Genomic DNA, 24,413 nt, shown 5'->3' with positions numbered 1-24,413 from the left:
ATATATTTATATCCTTCGCGCGCTCTTCTCCCACGTCTCCCCCGGTCATCTCTTCATCCCCCGCTCCGGTTCTTCTCACCCTCTCCGTCATCCTTCTCTCCGACTTCCGGTACGCGATAAGAGCGTAAGAAAAAAAAAAAAAGGGAATGACAAAATATATTAAAAACGGCCGGTGGGGGTCGAGTTGTTCGCTCGACGCTGCACGCTGATAAATACTGATTGTTAAACTGCATTTTACGTTTTCTTTTTCGCCTCTACGGAGTGTCTCATCGGTGTCACGGCGTTAACTGTCGTCGCTTTAAAAAAAGAAGCCCTCCTTCCTCTTCTCTTTCCAGCTTCCCGGCTCCCCCTCAATGTCCGACTCTCGACCAATTTGTCCCGATGATTGTGCGCCGCAGAAACGATGATATTTTTGGATTGATTTCTTCGTGTTGGTCAAGAAAAACGAGCGCACACGCGCCTCTCTCTCTTTTACGCCGGAGACGCGCGCGCGAGACGTCTCATCGCCGATATTCCGTATACACACATACACACAGACACACACGTATGATGATCTCATTGTCAGAATATAACGTCCGTGTGTGCGGGAGACGATCGTCGACGTTGTGGCCCGAAAGACGACAGTTGAGTATACCACAGAAATCATTGTATCGATTCGAAACATTATGATAAACTTAATAAAAGGATCGAAAATAATATAGCCCGATTATGTGCATACTCTTATCCCTTCATATCCCGAGATACATCCTAATAGCTATTAAGAAATCGTCGCAACACACACACACGTGATCTCGATTGCTATTGCATTTATTATATCAATAGTAATGTATCTATGTTTGTATGTATTTGTGTATATATAAATATATATATAATATATATATTAATATATATTATATATACACATACATGCATGCATATATATGTACATGACAGTAAATCATGTTATTAATAATATACAGTATGCATTATGTTATCATTATATTATTTATCATTATTAATCCGTATTTCCCATAAACATACATCAACTCTAAATTGGAAAGTGCGTAAACGCGCGCGCGTATATACCAATATATATTATATATTACATCAAAGACGAATCGTGTCGTTCGTAAACCGGCCTATACATACATTACAACTCGATTAATACTTCTGTTCAACTTTAACATTAATCTTAAAATCCTCTCTTTTCCTCGCCACCACGTCATTCCATCGTAATATATATCACTGTTCGAACTCTCGGGCGGATCAATTATACTCGTTTTATATGCTAATAATATCTCGCCGTAAAAAACACGTCGTGTAACAGAAACTTGTGTTTCAACAAGGATGACAAATAATAAAAGAAAATAGAAGAAGTGTTACACTCTCGCGTTTATACAATTGCACGTATATCTTTCCGCCCGAATTCTCGATTACAATAAATGTGTGTAAAGATTAAAACGTGTGTAATATGCATTTGCGCATTCTGCTATTATAAACTACACAAACTTAAAATGAAAGTTGATTTATTAGTGACAATATTAATCATAATAAATTGCCATTCACCACAAATAGAACGCCTCTAATTACTCTTCTTCATCTCGGCGAAAACGTAGCGCCTTTACGTTGAATTTCTATCTCGATATTTAAAAAAAGCAAGCGAATTTTGTATAAATATTTCTCCGATATGACGTGACAAGACAAATTTATGAAATCTACATTTAAGAATATGTACAAATTTTAAACTTTACGTATACAGATATATAATTTACGAATAATATTACATTGTCTCGCAACAATATTCATGTTGCAACATATACGCATATATATATATATATATATATATATATATATATATATATATATATATATATATATATATGCGTACCTATGATACATTTAATACGTCATAATATGTCATAAATATAAAATGTATTACGATTGTTATAATTTACAAAAATCTCTCAGTCCGTTCTAATTGTGATCAATGGCAAATAAAATCAGACATTTACTAGAAATGTGTTGCCATCCGAAGGATTCTGTCGAAAATTTTAATCTTACTTCAAAATTTTAGGAGAAATTTACTAATCAAAAAAATCGCGCCAAAGGTGATAATTTTCAATGAAACTTTTTTTTGAAATCACATTCGCCATTAACAGTTGGATGGTATTAAGACAGAACGTACAATGATGATAACTCGAACGACGTAAAGTAGAACTCTCACTCGTGTGAAAGTTCATCCTGTTTATTGAAAATTGAGTATTCCAAGATACTTATTTTTCAATAAAAATATCGCGAAAAAGCAAGTTTATCTATATATTTCTTGGCTAGGATGCTTACGCGCGTCTCTCATCAGTTCTCTCACAACCTTTCTAGTATTATCGAATTCCTCGCGGAGATAAACACCAACGGGTATAATAATCTTATAAATCTAACGCGATTGAAACGCAGTGGAAACGCGATACAAACGCTCTTCATCATCACTCTTCGCATCACTATCCACGTTGATGGCAGTTGCGTATTATTGGTGTATCAATATTATATAATATATATAATCTGACATTTAATAACAGTATTTCTCTATTATACACTTCTCCTTGCCCTTACGATCGATAAAATTTTCATATTCCTAACATGTTTTATTCACCAGCGTTTGCGCACACATTATTTCCCTTCTTCTCGATATATAAAATCAGACTTAGAATTACAGCACATGTACCGACGAGGCCGTGTTGTAACAAATTTTGCGACGAAGCTAAGCCTACAATTATATACGCTTACGCAATCCTCGCCCTATCTATCGTACAACTACAAGACACTCTTCAATGAAAAGGGCTATCGTAACTTAATTAAATCTGTGATTGCAAGTTGCAGGTAAAAACTTCTTTACATCTCACTCGTATATAATTCAAACAGCACGCACAGAACTTGACATTTTTCGCGCGACATCGAATCCGTTTGTAGGATGATAATATTTACAAGCTAAGCGAGTACATTATATATATAATATTAATAATAATATAACGGGAATGCACTCGCGCATTTCTATATAACGATGATTAATAATTCGTTCGACTTGCGAATAACGCAAATGCGGCGATAATTCTGATAGAAATGCGCGTTTCTAAAATTATGCGGAAACTAAATAAACTTTCAAATAAATTCGTTGCATGAAACATTCCGTGAAAATTTATCAAACAAGAGCACATTCTTTTTTTTTCATTAGGAAGTGGAAAATTTTTATTTACAAATCAGAAAATGTATGTATACTCGAATTTTTTATTTATTTCCGCTATTTATTATATTGCACCATTAAAATCGCATATCCTTCTATTGCATAGAACATTTTTTTCTGAATAATTTTATTTGCAACTTCTCTAATTCGACATGATAAATATAACAATAAGACAAACTCGGAACAAAATTCAATGTAAAAATTTATCTAGACAACGAAATGTACAGGACATCGTAAGAATGACGTCTTTTGAATTCTCATGTTGTTTAAATATATACATCCTTTCAGAAAAAAAAATGTTGCACCGTATATAGCATCACTCTAAAAAATGTACTGTTGCTGTCACGTTTTCTATACAGAAACAAATATCCATAATTAATTAAACACAATTGTGAGATGATAAGAAAACATTTCCTAATTTAAATAACAAATTATTTGCATAAGCAAAGATTATCGCGGAGGATATCTGCTAGATGGTATGTTCTTCACCGAACGATCCTTCATGTCATTCGGGTTGAACATCATTGGTCCCTGGAAATTATTTTCAGCATATTTAAAAAGCATGTAAAATTAATTATACGATGTAAAAAATTAACCACGTAAAAGAGTTGTATAATAAATGCAATAGAGTTGAAAGTAAATTTTCTCTAATCGCTTCGAATATTTGAAATTCCTATATTTTGATATTATTATGATTTATTATTATTTATATTAGCTGTAATGTAAGCAGTAAAGAAACATAATTTTTTTTTATTTATTCTGTCATTGGAAGTATGTAATTTGTAATTTCACTTTTGTAATTTGCACAGCATAAGAAGATACAACATAAATTAGAGAGAACAATCATATATGTCTTACAATTAGATAATAAATAGAACAGGAAGGTAAAGGGAATTGATTGGCGAGCAAACTTATTTTAAAACCTGAATTCGAACCCAACATCCTTCACCAAGCTTTCTCCCATATCTCTATGATTACGATTAATGATCTTATGAGGACAATGATTGACAGTGATTGATAAGCCTATAAGCTAATTTTTTAATAGAAGCATCATTGAAATAGTTAAAGTCTTATATTCGGCGCGCGAGCAAACGTATTAGTTCGAAAAGAAATCGTACTGGCGTAGCGTTTTGCGGTAATAATTAAAAAAAAAGATCACTTTGAAAAATGCAGAGAAAGTTAATGCCGCTGGATTACCTTATTCCGTTGAAGAAGCCGCGGATCCCTCATTGTGTAGCTCTGCACTTCTCGCGATAACGAGCTGGTCGAGCTCCAGCGAGAAAGCTATATGCCATATAACAATGTTGTCTCACTAATAAATATTCGCCAAGTCGCTGGGTGATTAACTAAGTCTTATCTTATATATATTCGAGCGATAATACCGATTTATGCGCGATTATACATTGTATGCATTTTTTTCTCGTAACGTTTTAATGAACTCGCTTAATAAAGCATCAAAGAAAGCTACCTGTTGCAGCGTGCAAGATAAAAAATCGGTATTACGCGATTTATGTTTTCTCGTGTACTATATCGCGGTTTTTTTAGCAAATCCAAAAGAACACTTTCTCTCATGCTTCGATCACTGGTGATAAATACACACCGATCAATGTTGGAATATTTTACAAAAAGTATTTGTGTTATACATAAAATTATTCACAGTCAGTTGTTACTGCTATTTCATTAACTGACTTTCTCTTTGTTACGTAAAGTTGTTAACATAAAGCAATAACACATGCAGAGTAAATTAAAATCACATATACAAAGCGTTAATCTTAGTTGTGTGTGAAATGCAACATGATTGACGATCTTTTTACGCAAGAAAGCTTTTATAATACACGAATGTTATATTTGCGCAAGCGGTGGATAAGAAAGCGTGTGTACGTGCCCAAAACATCAAATAATGATATGTAAAATTAATAAAATGAATGTCCTTACTATCGGCAATAATTATTATTTGGCTACATCATTTGGCTTCCCCGATTGCTTGCATTAAGGAACATAAAAAGAAGGGTAAGATTAAAACAGATATACACGAAAAAAAGAATATATCTGTAGCAATTATCTGTAGAAATTAGGTATTACTATCACTAAAATAGAAAGCGATAGAGAGATGTATTTTAATTAATCGCTATTAATCGTTTAGATTGTCTATCTATTTAAAGAAGGATTTTTTTAAATATCTCGTGAGAGAATATCTACATAAATTTATCTCCGATAAGTAATTGTACATAATAGTTTTAAACAAAGGTAAGTATACGATATTAATTCAAGGAGATTTTATGATGAGACTGTTGAGAAAATAGTATACAAAATGTATGCAAAACGATGGAGCAAATCTAAAGTATACAAATAATTGAATACAACAACTGTAGAGGAAACGTATGCGGGAAAATTATGTTAACATTACAAAAAAAAAAACACGCTGAGAAAGCTGCATAACCAGCAAACTGCAGCCATAATGTAGGGATAGTAACGAAAGTAATGCACGAGTTTAAGGAAGGGACGTATACATGTACGTGAGAAATTGTATTAAATGTTTAATTATATGTATGTATATGTATTCGGTAACGGGTATGTATGTATATAGTTCGGTATATATTCTTGAAATAACATAGATTTGCGACAACTTACTGCTTGCGGCGTATTCTCCGCGACGTTTCCAGACGGCGGTGTCGCTGCCGGGATCAAGAAATCCACAGGAGCGGTTGAATCATTAACTGTCATAATGGCATAAAAAACGTGTTATTAACAAATTTTTCTTCGATAACTTTAATCCTTAGCTATATATCTTTTTCAGAGTTTTGAGCATCTCTCGTTCTGACGAAGAGAAAATAATTAAAGCTCCAGCGACTCACTTGGTGTGGGGATGAACAGCTGCGGGGACGAAGTGGCCATAGGTACCAGTGGAGATGTCATGGGGGTGGACGACGCCGTGGCGGTCTTGGGTTTACCCCCGCCGGGATTCATCACGTCCACGTAATTGGCACGCATACTCCTGCCCTTTTGCAGTTTGAACATGTTGCTGTTATTGATGGGCAATTTCGGAACGGCATCCATCGTCGGCGCGTCTTCGCCGCTCGGCGGAAGCGGCTGCGAAGGAACACCGCGGTTCTCTATCATCGGTGTTCCCCGGAAACTAATGTCGGACGTCTTCGGCGGCGGCACCAGGGCCGCGGCACCGCCGTCGCCATCCGCATCCTTATTCATCCACTTCTTGGCAACGGGGTCCCATACAATCTGCAATACACAAGACAATAGGATCGATTACATTGGACTAAACAAATGTCATTCTAACGAATAACACCTCTCTTTCTCCGTCCATTTGAACTCTCTCATGTTAGGGGAAAAATCTAGCTAACGAAATTAGAGAAATGTTAATGGCAATTAAATAGTTAGTCAATGATACATAGTCAGAAAGAAAAATCCTGCATTATACTGGCCTGTTTATCGTCCGTCTTATAATCATTGTTGTAAGAGAGTAGCGCATTCTATTACCAAAAGTATCTGCGCAAGCCCTTAACGACATAAAACATAAAACCGTCCATCGTAACTTCTACCCTACACTGAGAAAAAAATACTGTTGAATCAACAACGTCGATGTAGTTAAATTTTATTTTATTAATTCAATGATATTATTAATCTAATCAAATATGTGTATTTGATTAGATTAATAATATCATTGAATTAATAAAATAAAATTTAACTACATCGACGTTGTTGATTCAACAGTATTTTTTTCTCAGTGTAATGAAAGGAGATTATTAATATAACGTAGAATCTTACCGTTGGATTACTATCGTCCGGCAAGATCATTTGATTCTTCGGCTTCGGCGCGAGTTTACTAAACAAACCACCGAACCAGGAGCTACCGCTGTTGCCGGGTTTCTTCTCGGTCGTCTTCTCGCTCGTCTTCTTCATCTCCGTCGAGGGTTTAGCGTTTGTGCGTGATGTCTCGAGCGCGTCCAATTCCTCCAACGGATCGTATTGCTTACCCGTTGACGGTCCCATAGAGATTATTGGCTGCACACTTGACTGAAATGAAATATACGATTGATCATCGCAAGTTTGTTCTAGCAAGGTTTATCACTATTTACTGTAACACTGCGAGTTCGCCCGAAAGATACCTGTAACATTATCAAGTTTGAGAAACGCTCCCCATTCGAGACACTCTGAAATTAAACTGTATGCGACTCACAAGCGTATTCAGTAAAAAATGAAAAACTTTGCTTACTAAGATATAGTAGATATACTATAGATATAACAATGTTCGAGAAACAGGAAATAGGACCCATATTATAAAACAAAATATTGAAAATAGATAAGCAGCATATAAAGTGTTTGAAAAAGGGCATGTAATATTTATTACAATGAATAAAACCTGTGTAGACAAAGAATTATCTCAATATACAAATATTGATAAGTTTAGGATGTCTTCTTTCGCTTTTTTTCACGCTTCCTACAGATTCCTTTTAAACAGGCTAGTCTGATTGACTATCTATGTCTAAATAATCCAACAATTTAAAACCTAACAATGCTTAACAACGTGATAATCATAGATAATCATAAGATAATTGGATGCGTTCAGAACACACAACAGTTGAGCAACGTTACTAGATTAATCGATATTATCGATATAATCGCCATATAATATATAAAATCTAGTAACGTTGCTCAACTGTTGTGTGTTCTGAACGCACCCATTGTTAGACGTAGTGAATAGAAGACGAGTAAACAAAAGAATTTTTGGAAGCACACAAATGTAAAGAAAAATATAAAATATCTGGAAATGGTAGAACGTAGAAAACCAAAAATATGATAATTCTCTGTTTATATACATTGCACACGATAAATAGAAGCAAGCAATTCTCTACATTACTCTCTCTCTATAATTGAAAATCGCTTCTAATCCTGCTAAATTTTTTATATTATTGATATAGCAATTTTGATTCATTTTTACAATTATATTACATGCCCTCTACATCTGAAAGTTTCTTTTTAACACTCTGTATATATGTGTGCAACTATGTAACGAAGAATTATAATTTCAAGAAGTTCAAGGAAGAGTGCGTTATGAGAAAACTTTATTATACATTTGTTGCCAACAGTAACAATATATCTATATACATTCAATAGCACTTAAAATAATGTTAAAATTCTGTAAAATTATACAATATCCTAATTAACGCGACGAGAGAGTAATTTACGCTTCTATTTGATCACAGATATATAGGTTTGCTCATTGTTAGAGTATCTGAACATATTTCACATACTTTGACTATAAAAAACTGATTATAAGATTGAATTTTTTTCAACTAATATATAAACTGAACAATTATGTACTATTTATAAATCTGTTGGTAATTTTCTCGTCCACCTTCCATTTTATTATTTTATTAAACATTTATGCATCACACTAAAAAAAAATTTATAAAATATTTAAACAAGGGAATCCAGATATATATATATATATATATGTGTGTGTGTTTGTATGAGTGTATATGTTTCAATATAGAGTTAATTAAAGTTGTTACGTTATTCGTATATTTAACGTACAGAAAAAAAACCACGACTATAAGAACTTACAGGCTATTTCTTAGTCGCATTTCATAGGAATATCAATGTCGTAAGTCAAAGACGTATTTTTTTTCACGGGCGTATCTTTCGCCGAAGGATTATTATTTCTGAATCTAAGCGGTAAGTCGATCGGATATGTGCCACCAAAGACCAGTGGTTTATATCTGGATGATTCCGAGATATTCTGCCCGGTGCTGTCATACGACCACGCGTCTACCGTATCGCAGATAACGTCCTTCCTGCGAATATGCGGAGCCACCCTCATAACTTTCTTCTCCTCGAAGTTACAATATTGTTTTAGAGTCTGTACTCCGCTGTCGAGAGCGCGATTCTTTTTCGCCTCAAAAGATGAATCTGACGTTACGAGAGACTCGAGTTGCAATTTGCTAAACTGAATATCTAGATCCGTGGTCTGCGACGACAACGCGGATAGGTTCTTTCCGTCCGAAACTGTCTCTTCTCTATCCTCCGGCGAACTATTTTTCTTAATCTTACACTTTAGGAACACGGGTGGTTGCGAGCTCGGCGGTTTTGAAAATATCGGATCCGGGCGTCTCGGTTCTTTTATGTCTTTCGGATGAATTTTATCGTTTTGTATAATTTTCGGATAGCTCGCGGCTAATTTAGGATATCTCTTGTTAACATTTTGAGCTCTAACGTCGAGATTAGCTACTCTATCAGACGTGTTATCGTTAAATGCGGAAGCAACATATGGATTTGACTTCACCGATACATTACGACGACGTCGTAACAAATTAATATCGGCAGCATTTGACAATCCTTTAGGATCGAAAATATTATCCGAGATAAATCCGTAATTACTTACTTCAGGAGTGGGCGTTTTGTCTTCCCTTTCCGTCTGAGTAAGCATTAAGAAACAGGTGAAAAATGTTAATTGCAATGCTGAGATAAGTGAGAGATATTAAAATTACGAGCTAAATTAATTGAGAATATATACTTTTGTCGACTTTCTTGATATGAATAAGTATATATATGAATATGAATATATATGAATATGAATATATATGAATATGAATATATATGAATATGTATATATATGAATATGTATATATATGAATATTGTAAACAGATATTATTTATATGCGAAATAATGAAATTAGTGTGATGTTAAGATGACATAAATGAATTATAAGAGAATATGAGAATGCAAATATGTGAGAAAAAAATATCTACATATGAATGAATGAATTCTTTGGTAAATAAAAAAAAGTTTGTACAATAAATTTCTCCCATTATAATGCATTTAATATACCTCATAATTCCACTTATCCAGTTGCTGCGTGTTATTGATCTCAGTCTGATCAGCGATGCCTGGTATGGACTGTTGTTGCCAATTGGACAGCGTGGACTCGTTTCTTCCATAATTGCCTTGATAATACGACTGCTGATTCCAATAATCCTGTTGCTGCTGCAACTGTTGATGCTGTGCGGATTCATCCACGTTTCTCATGTATTGCGCGTTCGGGTCGTACGTATCTTGAATATTCGTAGGCAGAGATAGAGGCTGCCAGTTTGACTGCATCTCGCTGGTATTAACTTCCATCATTGATACAGGTCCATCTCCGTATTCGGGTTGAATATTCCATTGTTGTTGCGACGTCGATGGTGGTAACGATTGTTGCTGTTTCATCTCGTGAATCTCCTGATTCTCTGCAACGGTGTGGGAACCGTTTACGTATGTTTCTCCTTCGGAAATCTCCTCTCCCTATAACAGAATTTTATTTAGTCTCTAAAGTTAGTATATCATTTTTATCGAAAAGTAATGATATTATAATTACCTGGAATTTTCCGACAATCTCCGCCAATTTATTGAGCCATGTTAAATTTGTAACATCTTCAATAGCATCCTTATAGATCGGATCGTGGTATTTGATTTGGTCACCCAGTACGTAAACCGATTTGATGAAAGATTTCTTATATTTCGACGGATCGTTCGCGATATTTATCGCGATCTGTTCGATATATAATAGAGCCTTTTCTATTAATCCACAGTCCACCATTTTTACGATCAGATCAAACTTGAATGTTTGAAGATCCACTAACGTGAAGCACGGATCACTAAGATTTCGAGCGTATTCATAGATTTCCGTTAGCATAACAGCCTCCATTGTAAGAAATTCGGAATACGGCTTGTTGTGATTCGCGCCGATTAACACGAGCTTAACTCCATTAACTCCGTAAGCACCAAAATCGATTTGGGCGAGAATATAACAGAGATGCGCAGCGTGGATGTCTCCCTTCGCGAATAACGTATCCCCGAGGGTCGTTATTGATCGGCGATTAATCTCTGGATTGGCCGAAGTATTGGAGATAATCATAGCCAAGTGAGGCCGCCAATCGTCCCAACGTGGATCTGCAACACACTGTAAAGAAAAAAAAAAACGAATAACTATTATTACGATGAACAACGCATACATATTCAGAGTATCAATTCAGAGTATCAACAAATTTTGTAAACAAATTCCCCGAGAATTCCCTGATAAAAATATAAGACAAAAAATAATTTATTATAAACGTCTCAGGGAATACTAATTTATTTAAATTAATTATTTATTATTTATTTAATGATTTATTAAATAAGTAAGTACTAATTTATTTAAATATTATCTATTAAAAATTTGAACAATTTTCTATGAAATTTATAAATTTATATAAGATCTTGATACTGAAAATAGATTCAATAAAAAAAATCACATAAAATTTTAATAAAAACTTAAATATTGCCAAGATATGTTAGATACGTTTCTTAAGTGCTAAATAAATATAAAATTAACAAAAGGATAATTTGTTAAAAAATTCCCTGAATCCAAATCAAATTCGATTGAGAATTCCTTGATTTTTCAAGGTTGAACAAAGTTCCCCGAATATATACCAGGTTTTCAAGGTTTTTCCCGGGAGTGTACCCTGATATTGTATTGAAATAAGACTCTTACTGTGACTATAGCAGGTACACGGCCAGAGTGCAGCTGATACAGAGTCTGCAGCGGATCGTGCGGTGGTAGGCTATTCGCGAAACGAGTCATTACAGAAGCGTGAGTGCGTTTGTCCAGTTTACTAGCCAGGAAGAGAGCATGGCCCCAAAGTCCTTCATTCATTGCAAACTCTGTTGCAGAAAGAAAAAATCAATTAGCAACGTTCGTAATTCGCTGAACGATGTACAAAGAAGAGAAAAGTTCTTCTTACCTAATGCTTCTTGAACCCGCCCATAAAGTAATGTATCCCTGAATTCATCCGTTATTTGCTCCATCGTTTTTCGCTGTTTGGTTTCAGATTTCTCGGATAGCGCGGAAATATCCTGAGTACTTCCGTCGCTACCAGTTGCCCCGGATCGTTGCGATACTTGCGATTCTCTGCGCTTTACATCCTGAGGCCTGAGTTTGCTCGTATCGTGAGGGTAAGCGTCCTTGTTGCGTAGTAAAAGCGCAGCAATGTCGACGCCGACGACGTTCTATAAATAGATTAAAGTGAGATCAATGTATATTTGAGCTAACTTTTTGTAAACTAAACTTAAAAAAAATTCTTACTCCGTTTTGTTGTATCAGCATAATCATCAATTCATACAACAGAATATAAGAAGCACGATCAATTATTTCTTCATTCACCACTGCTTTCTTGATTTTATTTTCACAATATTCTATGATGGTTTTCTTGTGCGTTACACCACTGCGATAAAAAGTTATCATGTTATGCACATTATTTTTATAATATATATATTATATATTTTTATATACGACTATACTTACTTAATTAGAGGTCCTGGATATAATCGTAAATCGCGCGTGACAGGATCGTGTGAAAGCAGGCTATCTACACGGAAAATGTCGACCTTAGCCCTCTCGCCATCGGCTGGATAGCTTGGCTGAACATGCACCAAAGATCCAATCGAGAAGCAACCTGTGAATACACATTTTCACAAACTCTCTTAATAATACAAAACAATAATTTATAAGAAATACAAATTAAATTACAAGTTATATACCATATGCATGAGATGTGGAGAACTTGGTCGGTGTTAATCGAGCAGAAACGATTGTTGAATCCTCTAAAACCGATGTATCACCCAGTGTTCGTTTATCACCAGTCCTAAAATAAATAAATATTATTTCCCTTTGAAGCAAAGAATTACGAATATACCTGCAATTGTATATAAAAAAAAAATATATATATATATGTATATATATGTATATATATATATATATATATATATATATGTATATTATATATGAATATCAATGCACATAATCGCATACAAAATAAGCATGTGTTCCACCTAAAGTTTACGAGCAAATAAAATTACAAACACAAGCCTATATATTTTTGCTACGCTACAAAATTATTTTCTCTTGTCATATTAGATTGTAACAATATCTTCTACTCGTCAGTAATTAGTCATAAATAACTCTACATATTCTACATATATCTAATTAATTATGTATGACTGAAATTTAATGTAAGGATAGAAAAGGAAGGGAAGCCTGATTCTTCAACGTGTCTAGCATAAGACTTTTGAACCGAGAAGAAACTCTCGGTCTCACCTATTACAATTGCGACAAGTCGTATTATGCTTCCGCAGACATGTTCCGGCCCATCCGGAACATCCGAAATACGGGATATACAATGCCTCGTTTGACGAGTGGAAACATGCACTTGGGATTGGTAAAAATCTGACATACAACGAATGTTATAAGAGCCGTAAATAACTGTTCGAAAATGTTAATTCTTTTTTAATCGTTTTTTTGGTCTAAAAACGAATTTCAAAATATACCTGTCATCGCAGGAACTGCGGCCGGAATGAACACTGGCTCTGTCCTCCGGATAATTGCCAACACCTCTGGCAATATGCTGCTGTTGCTGTTGATGGCTGTACCATTTGTGGTACCACTCGGCATAAGCGGTAGGATTCGTCTGACGCAAATTCTCAAGATACGCGTAATACTTGTTTCCATAAAGAGCTCCATAATCATATCCACCAAATCTTGCGTTCACTATTAAATATATATATTTAATTCTTATTTGCGTATTAAAATGTTACATATCTTACTTTTTTATTGCAATACGTACCATTATATCCGTAGTAAGGATCCTTTGTACGTGCATAATATTCACGATCCTTGTCATTATAGGAAGATCTACTTGAAGGCCTAGAACTAAACAAAAATATATATATATATATATAAATACAAAATAATAGAATGTCAAATAATATATCAATATAATATATTGATTAATCAATCAATAATATATTAATATAATCAAGGCATAGTGTTTCTAAAAAATAAGCCACTTTAGAAATTCTATTATTATAATAATAAAGAAAATATATAATTTATCTTCTTCTAAAATTACAAATAATTAAGTTACATATTAAGATTATAAATAATTTACCTTCTTCCATAGAGATCATCTATAGAATAATAATCTCTTCTGTACGGATCTCTGGTATCGTAATCGTCGTATCTTCGTGGTCGCCTTCTCTCACGATCCATATAATCTTTATCTCTAGGATCTCTAGGATCTCTAGAATACCGAGGGTCGTAATCTCTTGGATCTCTGTCCCGACGACGCGGATCTTCTCTCCTACGATCGTCCTGGGGTCTCCTTCTGCCATCCCTCTCATCCAAGTCCTCCTTTCCCCTGACTCTCCTATCCATATCCTCTCTAGCGTATCGATCCAGGTCGTCGCGACTGTGGTGTTTACGATCGTCGTCTCGATACGGAACATCCCGTCGCTTGAAATCTTCCCGGGGCCCCATGTTATACTGACGATCGTTGTCGCCTACCCGCCGACGATCGTAATAATAATCGTCCTCGTATTCGCGATCGTGATCGTAATATGCATTCTTTCGGTCGTGGTCGACGTATCTTCGACGATCGGGACTAGCCTCCCGACGTCTCTCCCTGCTTTCGTCCCGGCTCTCGCGAGAGTCCTCGTCTTCCTCTACGTCCTCGTAGGAATCCCGACGATTTGAAGAACTGGAGACACCCTGGCTCGTCTCACTCTCCAGAGATGCGCCTACGGCCTCCTCGCGTTTACTCCGGGTGTCGCCGCTCGTGGGATCCTGCGGCATCGTCGGAGGAAGCATCTCCAGAAGAGAACCGGTGACCACTCTACCACCGGTCGTCGTCGCCATCGTCGCCGTCGTCGTCCCATCCGGCATTAATTGCGTAACGTCGTTGGAAGAAGCTCCACCCGGTATCTGTCTGAGCTCCGTCGCGTCCTGAATCTGCCGTGGAACTTCCTCGGGTTCGTTGCCTCGGCCGAGAACTTCGCGGGTCTCGCTCGGCTCCAGCATCATCTGAGACTGCGGCTGATACCTCTCCTCGCCTGACGGATCGTTTCGCGACTGCTGTGGAGGGACAGAACGTTCCCTTCCCGAAGGATCGTTCCGTCGTTCCAAGGCGTCCGAATCGCCTCGTAACAGCTGCGAGACGTTTCTCTCCTGACCTGGAAGAACATCGCGACGCTCTATTCTGTCGGATATATTTCTGATTTGTATACTTTGCTCCTGACCGGAAGGATCATTCCTCCTGGGATCAGAGAGACGTTGTCCGGTCGTCTGCACGTGATGCTCCTGACCCGTAGGATCGTTTCTACGAGGATCCATGGTGCTCGATTGTCCCGGGACCTCGCGCAGGAAGGGGATGTCGTTAGGCACTTCGTCGTTCTCGTCGTCCTGACTCGGCGGCGTCGGTTCGTGTTCCTGATGCGAATCCGTCAACTCGCCAGTCTCCAAAAACGTGTTCCTGTCGTTCGACGCGAATTCGTAGTTGTCTGGCATTTGTTCCGTTTGTAAAGGCGGATGCGGCCGTATTTGCTGCTGCTGCTGCTGTATCGATAATACTTCGACATTGTTCATCTCCTCCCGGAAGCCCCGCACGTTCGTCGCACCTTCCTTCGAACTCGCTCTCGGCCTAGGATCGTTGTCCAACGTCTCCTTGTTTATGGAGTCCCGCGAACCGTAGATGTCGCGTTCCTGCAACGTCGTAGGCGCGACGACTTCCACGTTCACAAAGTCGGACGTTTGTTGGATGTTTTCGTAGTTCTCTACGTTTTGCTCGGGAGTGGTGCTCCATTGTTTGGCGGCCGGACGTGAATGGTGATCCTTCGTATAGTTCCAGTGCGCGTTCTCCAGTGTGTTCTGATTGTACCACTGATCGTATCCACTTTGCGAGATGCTATCCGTCACCTTAGTAGCGCTTTGATATGTATTCGGTACTGGGTGATCTTGACTGACAGCTGCTGGCTGGTTATCGACGGGATCAGCATTGTCCATGCTCGGCGCATAATCCGGTGATAATACTGATATATTGTCGGGAATAGGATTACTACGGATACCTGCGACACTGAAATTAACAGCAGAGTGTTGAGCTTTCCCTTCCACGGAACTCGGATACACCTCTAACGATTCACCCGAATAGTCCGCGTGTCTCCCCGGCTTGTTTCCGAGATTAAGTTGACCGAAGTTGCTGGATAATTCCTCTGTCGCTGAAGGAACGAACGCGCGATCATCGTTCTCGCCGAGAACACTCTTCGAAATATCACTTTTCGGCGCATCATCAGTCACCACGTTCAGATTGTGATCGCCGATCAGTGATTTAATGTCGCTTGATTTTACAAGAGGCTCGTAAGATGAAGCTAGCGTCGCCTGTTTCTCATTCTCTTGCTGTTCGTTATTGTTGGGCGTATGTACAATACTTTCTATGGTCGTAGGTACAGTCGTAGCTGCTGGAGCGTAATTGAACGGCGCCGTCTGCACTTGTTGCCACTCGTTCACGGCAAATCTAGCACCATTATTATCCTGCGGTACGTTTTCCTTGAATGAATTATCTATCTGCTGCTGCTGCTGCAACCATTGATTTGGATGTACGGATTCACTTTGCACGTTTGAATATCTCCAATCGTGCGAGGCAGTCGTGACATTGCCCGATTGCGACCAAGAACTAAATGTATCGTCTACGTTACTCGTTTGTACTAGATGCGCGGACTGATGATGGGACATCGCGGCCTCGCAATTTTGATTGTGCCATTGATTCGACACGGTGTTGGACTTGTTACTCATTTCGTTGATACCCTGCTGTCCATTAGACCAGTTGGTGGAATGTTCCTTGTTGATTCCTTCAACGGGTGGCGCGTTATACATTGGCGGTGGTTGCGTAACCTGATTATCCATACTGTCGACGTGCTGCTGCATTTCCTGCGGTATATTTTGATCCTGCCAGTTACCCAGCATATCGGTATGATTCTGCCAATTATGTTGCGACGGCAAATTCGACGTGTCCTCTTTGCTCCAATTGTAAATATTGTGCGAAGCTGGCGGTGGCTGATCCATCTGAGAACTCTGTTGCGATAAGAGTCTCTGCTGCGCTGCGTTCTGCGACTGCTGCTCGCTCGGCCATTGAGCATGCTCGTAACCAGGTTTCGTAATATTCTGCCGAGGCGGATACTGTTGATTTTGATTATAGTTCGCGTAAGGCGGTAAAGAATCCGTGTAATTCGGACCGCTCTGAGGTCGAGTAGATTCCGATCTCGGAGTATTTCTACCTGAATTCTGATCAAGTACATCCGACGTGTTGCCATTGAGACTCTTGTAATAATGATTTTGTACAGAATTGGATATCATTTGTCCTCCCTGATTCTGATAAGGAGGTACGTAGGGTTGTTGCTGCTGCGGTTGTTGTGGCGGCTGCTGTTGGGTATCCGATTGTTGGTCCAGATTCCAATCCCAAGGATCTTTCCACGTGTTGCTCGCGTGTTTTGATTGATTCATGACAGGTTGCTGCTGCGTGGTATCATTTGCTGGAACCTCCGATTGAGGCCTTGACATGGGCATCCACATATTTTGATTTTGCATTCCATACGCAGCCGAATGATCCACTCGAGACCTGGTGGGTCTGGCTCTATAAGGATTCTAAAAATGCATTACACCTTAATATGATTAATTATATAAATCCTCTCATTTAATTATGGAATTTATTTATAGAAAACAAGTGTCAATCTACTTACATTCATACTGCCTATATGACAGTATGGCTTGTTTTATACCAATTTTTGAGATCTGCAAATTAAAAGATATATAAATTTACATACAAACAGATATATTGTCAAGTGAAAAGAATTAATAAAGAAAGCTGCCGGAAATATAATTATGCAATTGTAACAGTGTTACGCATTGCATACAGTTAGCAAGTTAGCAATTACAGTGAAAGTATTTCGGTGATTGTGAAATTTTTCTAGATTCTGTCAAGAGAGAGACAAGAATCCATGGCTCGAAAGAACAATATCATCGAAGCGCTTAAGCAGCTAAATCCCAATCGCGTATATCTATAAGTCTCGAGAAATGCTTGTCACCGCGACGCTGCTGACAGTACACGGCTGTGAATGATAAATGGGTCATTAGCCGCGAGTCTTTATACAATGCAAGGAATTTTTTCGACACGAGAAAAATCATCGACGATACTTTGTGTCGCAACGTATCCTCCGAATACTTAGGACGATTTTAAGTAGTCACGGGTATGTATATATACGTATATATATATGTACGAGCGCGATAAGATAGTTTCGTAAATTTCGATGAGCGCCTTCGGTGCGATAAGGACGCTTTTATCACATCCGTGATATGCTCGCGATAACCAGAGTTTACAATACGACTGATCGACCAAGGAGGCGAGAACGCGCTTCCTCGACGACCCGGGTGGAAACTCGATCCTGTACGGAATCGACGCGGAATAAAGAGCAGCGGCTACCAGCTGTGAGGGTCCGGGAACGGCGTTTGAACGCGTACATTCACTCACCTAAGCTAACTATCGTAATCTCCACGCGCCTGATATGCGCATATCATCGTCTTCACCGCCGAGCCGGGGTTCTCTCGATCACGGGACGTCGTCGTTTTCCTCGTCGATGGACTTTCACGAGTACGCGGACATTTCGATATGCGTGCGCTGATGAGAGTACGCGAGAGAGCGAGACAGGTGGACGGAACGAAAGACAGAGAGAGATGTAGAACGGGCGCGAGTACGTCACGAATCTTCCTTTCCCTCCCCGCCGGAACTCGGCGACTTTCCACGCGAGCGCAACCGTAGACGCGCAAGCGCGCAACGTCAAACGTCAAAATCGGGGTGCGTTCAGAAATTCTATCCATACAGTAGAACAGTTTCTAATTGACCAATCGGGATGAAAGGAGCACCGAGTTCTTCGTTCCGATTGGTCGATCGAACGTTTCACTTTATCCGACGAATAGAATTTCCGAACGCACTCTCGAACACCCTCGAATCGATCGCGAGATGACGCGATGACGTTTCGAATCGATTCAAACGCGAGTGCGAGCATCTCGCGCGGATGATGTCAAAGTGTCGCGAACAGCTGGAGATCGCGCGTGACATTCAGGCGTCAATAATCAGCTGACGATCTGTCAATCTCGACGCGCGCTGATAATCGTTGGTCCACGTGGTCCCGAATACGCGTCGCTACGATTCTTGCGATCCGGACGGGTCGGCGAATTTCCCGCCACAAGCGGACACGTATGCATATGCACTTTTCAAAGTGCACTCATTCGGTGTCCGATTCGATAGATAATACGCGAGTGAGATATAATGAAGATAGATAATGAACCAAGTGTTTTCTTTCTTTCTTTTTTTTTTGCTCCGGGTCGAATAAAATGAAATCGTCGTCGTCATCGTTGAATGAGAGAGTTGCCGATCCAAAGAAAATTGCACGATGACTCGATCGACCGATCGACTGACGTGGTAGATCGAGAGTGGACGGGAATCCGGCCACATCGGCGGATCAGCGACTCTCGAGGTCGCGGATTTTTTTCTGTGTCGTATTAAAACGATAATAATCGGTGATAGGAATTCTGACAAGATGGTCCTGTTCACGATAATCGCGAGGGTAACGGACGGCCTACCGTTGGCAGCCACCATGCAGGATAACGAACAGGTTAGAAATATGTTATTATGAAATGTCACATCTGGATTTCGCACTTTGACTCTGATTAATTAAAAGGAGAACGCGTAATTGCGCATGAAAGTTTATCTTTTATTCACGAAGACGAGGACAAAACGGGGTCTTTAGATTTATTCGGCGCGAGCAAACGAAAAGTCGGAGCAGAAATCTGTTTCTCTCGAATAAGCTCAATTAATTGTATTTAATTGTTTTTTTTTTTTTATGGCAGGATGGAAAAAATATTGTGGAGTACCAGAATCAAGCAAAGATGTTGTTTAGAAAATTAGGTCCACAGTCTCCAACAAGATGTACCCTAGAAACTGGACCGTATTTATTCCAGTGAGCACTGATTGCTGGTAATATATCATTGATCTATTGATGTTTTTTTACATTTTCGCATTTGTTTACAGCTATTTAATCGAAAACGAAGTGTGTTATCTGGTATTGTGCGAAAGAAATTACAGTACACGTATAGCGTACAATTACTTGGAAGATATTGCGCAAGAATTTCATGCTCAGTATGGCAAACGTGTAAATACAGTAACCAGACCTTATACTTTCATTGAATTTGGTATGTCATAGTAGACTTTAATGCGTTACTGAATATACCACAATTGTATACTTTATTTTATTTAATTTTCAGATACGTATATCCAGAAAGCCAAGAAGATTTTCTCAGACAGTAGATCACGCAGGAATTTGAATACTCTTAACAGCCAATTGCAAGATGTGCAAAGAATCATGGTACAAAATATTGATGATGTTTTACAAAGGGGTACTGTACTCTCAGGTAATATTCTACATTTATTAAACTTATTCTATTTTGTGCTTGTGAAGATTAAAAATGTGTGTGTAAATATTTACATGCATTTAATATCATTACTTGTACTACAGAGTTGGATACAAAGACGCAAAATCTATCCATGCTATCACAAAAGTATAAAAAAGATGCGAGACATTTAAATAGCAAATCAATGTATGTGAAAGCTGTTGCTGGCCTTATTGCATTTTTGGTCTTCCTGTTATATTTCTTTATTCTTTAGTTAAACAAGACAGGCAAAAGGATTATTTAAGAATATTTATCGAAAGATATTTCATTTCCAAGGATAAACATATTTTGTTTACCTCATCTATAGTTACACAGTATTTATGACTTTAATATCCATTCATACTTATAAGAAAGAAGAGAAAGTTAAAATTGATATTCAAAATAAGTCCCTCAGAAATGTTGTACTGATATACCTAAAGTAATCTATATCAAAATTATGTTCATAAAAGTATAGTAGAGTAAATTATATTTAAAGTATATATGCATATAAAATATTCGACAATTTTTTAAAACTTCACAATGACATAACAATAAAACTAGTTTTGTTATATAATGTATAGATAATAGATATATAGAATTTTTACTACATCGCATTTTTGTTCGAGTCATTTTAATAATCTTATAAATAAACAAAGAGATAATATGTGCGATGATTTTTAAGATATGAAATAGCAAATATTTTTATAAGATATTTGTTTCTCCCTTTGCTTAGGGTAATATTATATTAAAAATCTCTAAATTATTGACTTTTTTTTTATAAAGGTAAAATTCTTCAATTTATAAGAGAGAGAGAGAGAGAGAGAAATAAGATGTTATACTTTATCTCTTCTCACTGATACAAAATGAACCACTGTATTGTCCCATTCCTATATACTTGTTAAGTCATATAACTTAATGTGTGATCCTCTGTGAAATTTTGAACTAGTAAGTTTAAAATATGTTTATTATTAATCACAGTAATATTCTTGGGTGGTGTGCAAATATATATATATACTATCGGTGGGAAAGGAACCAATTCAACAAATGTATTATAATCAGTCATTCAGGAAATCACGTTTGTGTTTAAATTATATCGAAATACTATAATGGGGAGAGATATATTTACAATAAAGCTCTATATATAAGTAGATATTTTTTATATTCTACGGATATAAATCCACATCTTCTATAATTCTTCATAATTAGGTATATCCAAATCAGGTAAAGTTTGTTTTCGTTGTTTGCTGTCTAGCTTTTCATCATCAGATTCCGAAAAATCATTGAAGAAATAATTTACTGGCTCATCTTTCTTGTCAAATCCATTTCTTCTTCGTTTTCTTGCTCCCAGATTTTTAGATTCTGTATCACTCGTTTCTTCATCTAAATCATTTTATGTATACATAAAGATTGTTGCAAATATAATATAAATACAGTAATTATATATATGATACTTACCAGTATCTATAATTTCATATATATCAGAATGATCTTTCATAATGACATAGAATGTCGGAAATTCCACTATGGTCTTATTTTCCAAATTTTCTTGCAATGTAAGTGTAAGATCCAAATCGTAATATCTGCAAAAGAACAATTATTCAAGTTATTTAAAAAAATTGACATTTTTTACTAAAAAGTTTGTACATTTTAAATTAAATATAAAAATTATGTAATAATATATGTTTATTTACTTAGAGTTTGCTTTCTTTACTTTCTCAGCTTTTAAGAGAACTTTGATACTAGTTAATCCAGCTGCTCTATAAAATTGTAATTTATCAGATAAAGCTAGTTTTACATTTATTTTTTCAATATCCGTCTCATTTTCTGAAGAGACCGGATCTAAAACCTGTTCCACAAGTGTCGATAATCTTGCGTTGTCTAGAGTTCTGTAATGAGAATATTTATAAATTATTCCATATTGTTTGAAAGCTATTTACATTTTTCGAAGTAACTATATTTATCTATACCTTTCCACAATCCATTTTACATTTTGAGCTTGTGGAAAAATCCACTCTATTCGCCAGAATAATTCATTGGTCTTCCAATTAAGATATGTGGTGTTCTTCTTGTGTCGATTAAAGATTTGTGGCATAAATAACAGTGATACTTTTTTGTAAGACGCAGCACATCTCAGCTTGTGTAAATGCTGTTAGACATAATATATGATAAATTTTACTATACTTTTATCAAAATGTGTGGTATTTATATATCTATAATAAATTATTTACCACTGGTAGATTATTTTGACGTATGTATTTCTTTTCTGGATTTCGTTTCTTCGTATCAATTATTCTGCCAACTTGCTCAAGAAAACGATAGTCTGCAAAATATCAATTAGATATTAAAGGATATCGCAGTTTCTTTTGCAAAGGAGAAAAAACTTTAGTACAAAAAAATATCTTACCGCTTAGTAAATCCAAATCGCCAAATGATGCTAAAGGGATAAACTTCGTTTTGTCTCGGATCCCATCGCAATCTAATTCCTTCTTATGTAAGTTTGCACACACGAGAGAGCATGTTCTAACCTCACATTTCGGACACGTGTACTTAGCTTTCGTTGCTCCGCATACTTCGCAATCTTCTAATCTATAAACAAATGTATCATTTTGTCAGAGCCTATCGTGCTAAAAAATTGTTTAATTAATTCATATATGTGTGAATATCACGTATCTTTACTTACTTAGCACTGGTGGAAGCCATCCTGGCCTTTTATCTTTACATTTGCCCTATATAGTGAGTTCAGTCGTGTATTTGCACGCAGTGTTTACTGTTATCTAAATAAAATTATATAGATTATAGATGATCATCTAGATGAAATTTTGGCGTTATCTTATCTTTATATAGATAATAAAAAAATGTATTATCTATATCTGCATCTTAGATAAAAAAAAGTGTTATCTTTACTAAATTATCTAACATAATATTCAGATAATTTGGTTTAGAATTTCATAGCACATGAAAATATTTTAAGTAATAGAACTTGAACAGTAAACGATAAAAACTTATAAATAAAACTATAAATATATTTTTATATCTATAATTTTCATTTTTTTTATTTTACATTACATTTTTTAACTGTTTACATAAGCGATTTTAAAAATAATATTATCTGGAAGTTATCTAGATGAATCGTCATATAATTTTATCTTTTATCTATATATATTTAAAATAAAACCATCTTTATCTTATCTAAGATGAATTTACATATTTTTATCTCATCTTTATCTAGCTAATTTTAAAATCATCTAAGCACAACACTGTTTGCACGTGATCCTATATTATCTGTGTTATGATTGTCCTTGACAGTACTGATACGAGAACGAAAAGACTAATAAGACAAAGGTATAGGCAAAAAATAATCCCAAATGAATGGACATATTAATCGTATATATACATATAAGCTGTCATTTTTAAATATCCGACCTCCCTAATTCGCTGGATTTAATTATACAGATCAAGCACATTTAATTATTATTTATCCATTACACAAGTTTTTTTTTTTTTTTTTTTGTTATTTTTGCTGCAATCTTTATATTGTCCATAATAATGTTTTTTCTATATTAGGAAATATATTAAAAATAATTTATTTTTGTTTTAGACTTGTATGTAAAATGAAAATTATATCATATTTATTATCATTTTTTTGCTTTCAAATTGTTGTTTTCTAAGATAGATTTGTAATTTTAATGAATTAAGGAAAAAGAATAAGTTGCGCCACAGTTTCGCAATTAAATTTTATTATTATCTTAACATCAAAATAAAAAAAATTAATATTTTTTATCTTATAATAAACAAAGATAAATTTTATACTTCAAATTTAGATTTAACATTAAATATATTAATTATATTTAAAT

The 24,413-nt window shown here is 36.4% G+C and overlaps 3 protein-coding genes across 9 annotated transcripts; 1 reads left to right on the top strand and 2 right to left on the bottom strand.

Moving 5' to 3' along the window:
- Positions 1–2,652: 2,652 nt before the first annotated feature.
- Positions 2,653–18,843, bottom strand: Sec16 (endoplasmic reticulum export factor secretory 16). Of its 7 annotated transcripts, none has more exons than XM_083042727.1 (18): positions 18,602–18,842; positions 17,814–17,865; positions 14,195–17,735; positions 13,871–13,956; positions 13,575–13,794; positions 12,789–12,892; positions 12,553–12,703; positions 12,334–12,472; positions 11,993–12,257; positions 11,743–11,912; positions 10,588–11,172; positions 10,062–10,514; positions 9,615–9,647; positions 6,998–7,246; positions 6,070–6,451; positions 5,846–5,931; positions 4,412–4,498; positions 2,653–3,745 (listed from the first exon to the last, which is right to left on the bottom strand). In XM_083042727.1, the coding sequence occupies exons 3-18, from the start codon at positions 17,659–17,661 to the stop codon at positions 3,665–3,667; spliced, it is 6,558 nt and encodes a 2,185-aa protein (XP_082898853.1). In that variant the 5' UTR covers positions 17,662–17,735; positions 17,814–17,865; positions 18,602–18,842; the 3' UTR covers positions 2,653–3,664. The 7 variants fall into 7 exon arrangements, with proteins under 7 accessions (XP_082898853.1, XP_082898851.1, XP_082898854.1 ...); XM_083042725.1 differs by having other exon boundaries at positions 14,195–17,718; XM_083042728.1 differs by having other exon boundaries at positions 14,195–17,707.
- Positions 18,844–19,203: 360 nt separating this feature from the next.
- On the top strand, positions 19,204–21,707 carry Sec22 (vesicle-trafficking protein SEC22). Its single transcript, XM_083042765.1, has 5 exons — positions 19,204–19,745; positions 19,981–20,090; positions 20,162–20,322; positions 20,395–20,541; positions 20,646–21,707. Exons 1-5 carry the CDS (start codon positions 19,671–19,673, stop codon positions 20,792–20,794), a joined length of 642 nt encoding a protein of 213 aa, XP_082898891.1. The 5' UTR covers positions 19,204–19,670; the 3' UTR covers positions 20,795–21,707.
- A 23-nt stretch (positions 21,708–21,730) lies between these two features.
- LOC145938887 (box C/D snoRNA protein 1) lies at positions 21,731–23,344 on the bottom strand. The gene is made up of 7 exons (XM_083042757.1): positions 23,240–23,344; positions 22,964–23,145; positions 22,788–22,879; positions 22,527–22,705; positions 22,251–22,445; positions 22,015–22,139; positions 21,731–21,939 (listed from the first exon to the last, which is right to left on the bottom strand). The coding sequence occupies exons 1-7, from the start codon at positions 23,257–23,259 to the stop codon at positions 21,746–21,748; spliced, it is 987 nt and encodes a 328-aa protein (XP_082898883.1). The 5' UTR covers positions 23,260–23,344; the 3' UTR covers positions 21,731–21,745.
- Between the last annotated feature and the right edge of the window lie 1,069 nt (positions 23,345–24,413).

This window comes from Prenolepis imparis, unplaced genomic scaffold (genome assembly GCF_030444845.1).
Source record: "Prenolepis imparis isolate NDT839.2.m4 unplaced genomic scaffold, iyPreImpa1.0 SCAF_7, whole genome shotgun sequence".
In the NCBI taxonomy this organism is placed as follows: domain Eukaryota; kingdom Metazoa; phylum Arthropoda; class Insecta; order Hymenoptera; family Formicidae; genus Prenolepis; species Prenolepis imparis.
The sequence above is the reverse complement of the archived record's forward strand: the minus strand, read 5'-3'. Positions and strand labels throughout refer to the sequence as shown.